At 57.1% G+C, this 7,465-nt stretch overlaps 2 protein-coding genes across 2 annotated transcripts; one reads left to right on the top strand and one right to left on the bottom strand.

Annotated features, from left to right (window-relative positions):
* On the top strand, positions 1 to 4,513 carry GFAP (glial fibrillary acidic protein). The gene is made up of 9 exons (XM_015885476.3): positions 1 to 507; positions 1,201 to 1,261; positions 1,421 to 1,516; positions 1,585 to 1,746; positions 1,868 to 1,993; positions 2,109 to 2,329; positions 2,461 to 2,504; positions 3,164 to 3,249; positions 3,401 to 4,513. The coding sequence occupies exons 1-9, from the start codon at positions 77 to 79 to the stop codon at positions 3,440 to 3,442; spliced, it is 1,269 nt and encodes a 422-aa protein (XP_015740962.2). The 5' UTR covers positions 1 to 76; the 3' UTR covers positions 3,443 to 4,513.
* Positions 4,514 to 5,056: 543 nt separating this feature from the next.
* Positions 5,057 to 6,859, bottom strand: FAM187A (family with sequence similarity 187 member A). Its single transcript, XM_015885472.3, has one exon. It carries the CDS (start codon positions 6,675 to 6,677, stop codon positions 5,337 to 5,339), a length of 1,341 nt encoding a protein of 446 aa, XP_015740958.2. The 5' UTR covers positions 6,678 to 6,859; the 3' UTR covers positions 5,057 to 5,336.
* Positions 6,860 to 7,465: the final 606 nt, after the last annotated feature.

The following is a 7,465-nucleotide window of genomic DNA, read 5'->3' as shown; positions in this document are numbered from 1 at the left end:
CTTTGTGCTGCGTGGCCTCCAGCCAATGCCATGGCCATAAAACCCCACCACGGCTCACATCGCACCCACCTTCACCATGGAGAGCCGCTGGTCATCCTACGGCCGCCGCTCCGGCCCCACTGTCTCATCATGGAGCCCCACAGCGCGGCCCCGTCCCCGCAGCGCTCACCCCACACCCCACACATCGAGCAGGATGGATTTCTCTATGGCCAACCTCCTCAACTCGGAGTTCAGGGAGACCCGAACCAACGAGAAGGTGGAGATGATGGAGCTGAACGACCGCTTCGCCAGCTACATTGAGAAGGTCCGGCTGCTGGAGCAGCGCAATAAGGTGCTGGTGCTGGAGCTGAACCGGGTGCGGGAGCAGGAGCCGACCCGTCTGGCTGACGTGTACCAGGAGGAGCTGCGGGAGCTGCGGCGCCGCGTGGAGCTGCTGGGCACCGCCAAGGCCCGCGCCGAGGTGCAGAGGGACGGCCTGGCTGAGGAGCTGGGGAGCCTGCGGGACAAGTATGGGGGGGTCCTGCAATGGGGGATTGGGGGGTGGGGATTGAGGTGGCCAACAGGACAAGGATGGGGACCAGTTTGGTGGTGGGGAACAGAGCGGTGATGAGGATTGAGGAGGTGGTGGGGATTAAGGCAGACACTGTAACCAGGGGGGATAACGATGGGGACTGGGGTGGCCAATGGGACCAGGATGGGGACCTGCGTGGTGATGGGTGATGGGATGAGCAGCAGGGCCGGAGTGGAAACAGGGAGCAGGGTGGCCACAAGGATCATGGTGGATGACAGGGACGGGATCAAGGTTGAGAATGGGGACCAAGGTGTTAATGGGGATTTAGGTGGTACTGGGGATCAGAGTGGCCACCACAACCAGGATGAGGACCAGGATGGTGATGAGGACCGGTGTGCCCACCATGACAATAGTGATCCCAGGGACAAAGTTGTCTACTGGAACAAGTATTGGGGAGCCCAGCAGCACTAACAAGGTCATCAGGACCAGGATAATAACTAGGGTAGTGATGGGGACCAAAGCAGCCAGCAGAACTAAGAAATGGCTACTGGGATGGTATAAGTGCAGTGGGGTTGCACTAGGGGAATCTGTCTATGGGGCTGAGCTGCACGTGGCCACCATGAGTAATGAGGCACTGTGCCTAACGAGTAATGGCACCTAATAAGTAATGCGTCACTGCTCTGTTGAAGGCTGCAGCAGGAGGTCACCCTGCGGCTGGAGGCTGAGAGCACCCTGGCTGCATACCGGCAGGTGAGGGTAGGGGATGGGATGGGGAGTGGGGGCCAGTCCTTCTCTCCTGGGCTCTGTGGACAGGGCTGGAATGGGATGGGATGGAGGGATGGGCAGGGATGGGGGCACAGACCCCCATGCCCACCCTGGGTACGATCCCTCCATGTCACCTGGTGGCAGGATGTTGATGCTGCTGCCCTGGCTCGCCTCGACCTGGAGCGTCGCGTGGGGACCCTGCAGGACGAGGTGGCCTTCCTGCAGAAGGTGCACGAGGAGGTAACGCTGCTGTGATGTGGGGCTCTGGGGGTGGATCCCATGGCTGTGCTGACCCCGCTTCCCTGCAGGAGCTGCGGGAGCTGCAGGAGCAGCTGGCCCAGCACCGGGTGCATGTGGAGGTGGACGCCAGCAAGCCAGACCTGACGGCAGCGCTGCGTGACATCCGCACACAGTACGAGGCCATGGCTGCCAGCAACATGCAGGAGACCGAGGAGTGGTACAAGTCCAAGGTGCGGGTGGCACCTTGTCCCCATATATCACCCCCATGGGTTGGGCTGGCTGCTCCTGTGGCTGGGTGGCTCTATGGGGCAGTGGCACTGGAGAGCTGACCCTACGGTGCGTCCCTTCCAGTTTGCAGACCTGACGGATGCAGCTGCCCGCCATGCAGAGGCCCTGCGTGCGGCCAAGCATGAGGCCAACGAGTACCGGCGGCAGCTCCAGGCCCTCACCTGTGACCTGGAGGCTCTGCGGGGCTCGGTAGGTGCCACCCATGGGGCATGAGGTGGGACGCATCCTTGGGTCGTGCCACCATGGGTGGGTGCCCATGGAGGGAGGTGGCATCGAGGGCATCACATCCCACAATGGTCACCAGAACGAGTCCCTGGAGCGGCAGCTGCGGGAGCTGGAGGAGCGCTACGCGCTGGAGACGTCTGCCTACCAGGACACAGTGGGGCGGCTGGAGGAGGACATCCGCGGCCTGAAGGAGGAGATGGGGCGGCACCTGCAGGAATACCAAGACCTGCTCAACGTCAAACTGGCCCTCGACATCGAGATTGCCACGTACCGCAAGCTGCTGGAGGGCGAGGAGAGCAGGTGATGGACCCCCCTGTCCTGAACTATCTCGGGCTCTTTTTGGTGCCGCTGGGTCTGGTGAGCACCCTGCAGCCCTCCTGCTCACACATGGGGACCCAGTGCTCTCCCCAACGTTCCCATTGCTCCCGCAGGATCACCGTCCCTGTGCAGAGCTTCTCCAACCTGCAGATCCGAGGTGAGGCTGCGGCTGTGTGGGATGGGGGCAGGGGGGGCTGCCAGGTCTCTGTGCCTGAAGGGTCCCCCACAGTCCCAAGATATAGAGGGGATGAGCACGATGCCATGGCCACGTCCCCAGTGCCGACCATTCCCCAAGGGTCAACCCTGTTGCTGAGGCCAATGATGTCTCTAAGGCCAACCTCAACAATGAGGGTAATTGTGTTCTGAGTGCCAACTGTGCGCCCATCACCAGCTGTGTCCCCAGTACTGCCCTCGTACTCAGTGTTGACCACAGCTCAGTGCCCACCATTCCCCCAAGCACGATGCTGTCCCTAAGGCCAACCACATCTCAAAGCAACCCATGTCACCAAGGCCAACACCACTGATGAAGCCAATCATATCCCCAGTGCCAACTGTGTCCCCAAGACTAGCCACATTCTGAAGCCAGACACATCCTCAGTGCCACCTTCATACCTAAGGTCACAACCCAGTCCCCAGCCACAAGGTCCCCAACCACAACCCAGTGCCAGCATTCCTCCTGAGGCCTATAGCGTTCACTCCCACAGATCAGGATTTTCCAGCCCAACTACTTCCTTTTGGGACCCTTCAAGGTGTATGGGGTGGAGGGGTCATATATGGGGCACTGGGTCACCAACCTGTCCCATCCATGTCTCCTAGAAACAAGCCTGGACACCAAATCTGTGTCAGAAGCTCATTTGAAGAGAAGCATTGTGGTCAAAACAGTGGAGACAAGAGATGGAGAGGTGGGAAGTCTTCAACTGCGCCTTCCACACCCTTTCCCCTCCATCCTCAAGGTGTCCCCAAGGGGGGATGTTTGTCATGTGCACGGGCTCTGTCCCCAGACATGTTCAGATGGACCTGATGGGGTGACAGTCCCTCTCCTTCTGCTTCCAGGTGATCAAGGAGTCCAAGCAGGAGCACAAGGAGGTGGTGTAGAGTGTGTGATTCATAGCCACGCTTGTAGCTGTAGCTCCATAGATCCCACCCGATGCTGCGATGGAGCCCTGTGGTGGGGCCACAGCCACAGGAGAAACCCACCCTCACCTCTCCCACCACCCCATGCCCCAGGGACCCCTGTGCTGGTCTGGCCAGGGCTGAGATCTGGGGGCATTGCTCCACACTTCCCACCTTGCTGGCGCAGGAGACCACCTTGAGCGTCCCAACCATGTCCTGAGCATCCCTGGGAGGGCTGGGGGGAACACAGCACCGCATGGTCAGGGATGTTTTCCTGTTGCCAAGCAGCAGTTGGGCTTAGCCAAGGCAGGAGGAAGAGGAGGATGGAGCATATGGGGAGGCAGGTCGATGTTGGGATGGGGAGAAGGGTGATGGTGTGGGGTCTGAGCAGGGTGCCTGGGGGTACAGAGTGGTTGTGGGGCTGGAGCAGCAATGGGCACAGCAGGGTGGGAGTCTTTGTTGGCTTTTCCAGGGCACGGTGCCATGGGACTGTTCTGACCCTAATGGTGTGTCCCCCACCACGGTGCTCCTATCTCCAGAGATGCAGAGACAGTCAGGGGGCTCATGGCCCGAGCCCAGCTCTGCACGGGCATTCTCGAGGGGCTGGAAGAAATCTGTTATCCCTCGGCTCCACGTGGCCCTGTCTCCTGTGCTCTCTCCCAGTGCATGTCACCCACCTGGGGCCCCTGCAGACCCAATACTCACTTTGTTTTAGCCACTGACCATGAGCTAAACGTGCCCTGCTGCCACCTAATGCAGCAGCACCCACTCACCAGCAATCCCCTTGCCCTATAACGTGAGCCCATAGGTTGCTACATGGGTACTGCCTCCTCACCCTGCTTATCTCCACATCCTCTAGCTCAGCACAGAGCTTTGCAGCTCCTAATTCCACAGGGACTGTTCCCAGGGCAGGATGTGTTATAGAGTGATAGTGCTGCGGGTCACTTTGTCCCCCATGAGCTGGATGGAGCTTTGCAGCCCTTATTGCTACTGGATTAATGCCCTAATGTTGCAACAACACGAGATGCGAAATAAAGCCTAACACAAGTGCTATGTCTGTGGTTGTGACTGTAACCTGCAGGACAAGCTGCAGGGCGGTGTGTTTTTGGGATCAGCCGGGGCAGAGCTGATCAGAGCATACCCCCAGCTGGAAGGGGGACGTGGATCAGAGCCCAGCTCCTGGCTCTGCACAGCTCCACCCAAACCTGTACCCAAACCCTATGTCTCAGAGTGGTGTCCCAATGCTCCTTGAGCTCCAGCCCACCACGTTGTGGTGCAGAAAGAAAATAAAAATGCATAAACTCAGCTTCTTAAAAATGAGATTGCTCCAGCTGAGGATCTTGCACAAACATTGAGTGTCTTGAAATGTTGGTGCCCTTTGGGGCACAGTTGGCACCAGGAATAGGAGGGTCCTTGTCACTGCTGTTGGCCTTAGTGGGCAGCTTTGGGCTGCAGTTGGCCTTGAGGAACACATTTGGCACTGGGGATATGACTGGCACTTTTTAAAAGGTAAGGGAAGCCAGAATTAATTGGAGTAGAACAGTCTGGAGGATTACAGTGGCCTCTTAGAAAAACAGCCCTAATAAATCACCGACATGGCAGAAGAACTCCATGGTGTTTAGCCAGAAAACACTGCAACGACTCCAGCTATTCATTCAAACAGGATTACTGAGGTTAAAACCCCACCACAAGCCTTCAGTGTGGCCAGGAAGTGACACAGTGGTGGCAAATCCCTGCCACAGCGCAATGGGACTTTCCACTTTGGTCTTCATCACAGCACAACCCCGAGTGGAGGATAAGAGGGCACGAGCAGCATTTCTAGTGGTGAAAACCATAAATTGCCCATAAGGGAATGGTGCAAGGTGTAAGACTGATGCTATGTCCTCGCTGAGGACCGCAGCATCCGCCAGCAGCAGCGGCTCAAGTGGATGCTGAAGAAGATGGCCCCAATGAGGATGTAGCTCACACTGATGGCCTTGAGGATGTAGATGGTCTCGGGGTCAGTAAGCTTGCGGCGGCTCTTGGACTCGTAGCTGACGGTGAGCCGCAGTCCGGCCACCAGTTTGCCCTCCCTCCAGCAGAAGTAGGTGCCTCTGTCACTGAAGCGGACCCGCCGGATGTGCAGGTGGTTTCCGTGGTCAATGAAGACTCTCATGGTCCTGTTGACACCCACGAGGTAGCGGGAGCGGTAGAGCCGCACAGAGTCCCAGTCCCACGCCACGGCGTGCTCAGGTCGGGCCCTGGGACAGGCAATGACCAGATCCCTACCCAGCGGGTGCTTGTAGTACTGTGTGGGGACATTGGGCAGCCAGGGCTTCTGACCCAGCTTGTGGATGATGTTGGAGATGGCCTGCACGCCCTCCTGTGGGTTGTCCTCCTGCTCACACGGGGTCGTGCAGCTCCGGATCGCCACCTCAGGCTTCCAGCGGCGGCCGGAGCGCTGGAACCGTGGAGGAACAGCCCTGGAGCCGCAGGAGGTGACATTGTGCAGCACGGTGCGGTAGCGTGGGTGCAGCCGGGTGCTCTGCATGTAGCAGAGCCCAATGCGCCGCTGCTCACCTCGCACCCCACAGCGGTCGCATTTGGTCCAGTCCCAGAAGGTGGTGAAGACGCTGAAGGCCTTCCCTGTGTAATCATCCTGGACGTGCTGTCCTTCGTCCAAGAATGCCACTGTGATGCGTTTGGTGGGCTGCACATCCACGTCGTAGCCATAAAAAAAATCCCCTTTCTTGGTGCCACAGATGTAGAGTCCTGAATCTGACTCCTGGGCACGGAAAATGATGAGGCTGAACATCCGGATGGTGAAACGCTTCAGCACATCACTGCCCACGTGGATGTGGCCCGAGTCGAGCACCATGTTGCCAGAAAAGTCTGTCAGGACGGTGGTTTCATGGCCTCCCATGCTCTTCTGGAAATACCAGACGACGTTGGAGACCTCCTCGGGCTTGCAGTTGCAGGGGAGCTCGAAGGTCATGTCGGCCAAGTAGGCGGCGTTGTCAAACATCAGGAAAGCAGGACATACCATGCGCCGGAATACATCATCTTTCTCCTCGACCGCGTAAGAGTGGAGAACATCTGCCATGTAGAGAAGGACAGCACCCAGCAGCCACGTCTCCATCCCAGTTGTCTGAGACACGGGCTCTAGAACCCTTCCAGCTGCTCTAGAACCTTTCCAGGTGTTGTGCTGTGCTATGGGGCAACCAGCAGAGAGCTCCATTGTGTAGCACAGCCATGGAGGTAAATGGAGGGGGGAACAAGGAAATCGCTGTTGTTTTCTTGAAAAAAGTAAACATTAAGGATTGCACCAACTCTTCTGTAGATGATGATCATGGAGAACTTCCCTGTTGGCAGCTTCACCTGTAGCCCAGAACCATAGGTTCTTTCACAAAAGATATTTAGAGTTCCGTATCCTCCCTGTTGTATCAATATCCCCCACTCTGACAATGGGAGCCCTCAGGATCTTCCCTTTTTGTTTAAGACATTACCTCTTGGCTTTCTGTAAGCCTCCAGGCTGGTAAGTGTTACACAAAGGCAACAAGAATGGCACCTATGACAGACTGCAGGGACACAGTCCCCAAGATACATGCCACAAAACCCTACACTCAAGTGCCAAGAGAAGCCTGAAATAAGGGGCCTAGAGTTTCTACAGAGGTGGGAGAGGGTGAGTTAAAGCCAGACAGGGCTGATTCTGCCTTTTGCTCCTCTAACTGGGTTTTTGAACCAAATGGATTTGGTAGTTGATTCTAAACTGAATTCAAGGGAATCTGAGCAGTGTAGTAAACACTGTGCTCTACAGAACTCTTGGGAGACCTTCCCACACTAGACTTACAGGAGAGTGTGGTGGGCAGGTGCTGAGCTGTACCATATGAGAGCCTTTCTGAAGTCTGCAGCCTAAGCAGAATGGCTAATTAACCCAGACATGATAATACATAGCATTGGAGAGTCCCTCTGTTGCCTGACAGTTCCTTCTAAATTTCAGTTTATGTAGAATTCAGGCAGACCTTG

The sequence above is a fragment of the Coturnix japonica genome, chromosome 24, assembly GCF_054131305.1.
Source record: "Coturnix japonica strain WE chromosome 24, WE-NBRP24, whole genome shotgun sequence".
NCBI classification, from domain to species: Eukaryota; Metazoa; Chordata; class Aves; order Galliformes; family Phasianidae; genus Coturnix; species Coturnix japonica.
Note: the sequence above shows the minus strand (reverse complement) of the source record. Positions and strands in the feature narration are given on the sequence as shown.

What these genes read in the sequence shown, in the direction of transcription:
- GFAP (XM_015885476.3), top strand. Translation starts at nt 77, where the DNA reads ATGGAGAGCCGCTGGTCATCCTACGGCCGCCGCTCCGGCCCCACTGTC. An exon ending in TGGAGGCTCTGCGGGGCTCG is followed by an intron (nt 1,994 to 2,108) that starts GTAGGTGCCACC and finishes AATGGTCACCAG; the next exon opens with AACGAGTCCCTGGAGCGGCA. An exon ending in TGGAGACAAGAGATGGAGAG is followed by an intron (nt 3,250 to 3,400) that starts GTGGGAAGTCTT and finishes TTCTGCTTCCAG; the next exon opens with GTGATCAAGGAGTCCAAGCA.
- FAM187A (XM_015885472.3), bottom strand. Translation starts at nt 6,677, where the DNA reads ATGGAGCTCTCTGCTGGTTGCCCCATAGCACAGCACAACACCTGGAAA.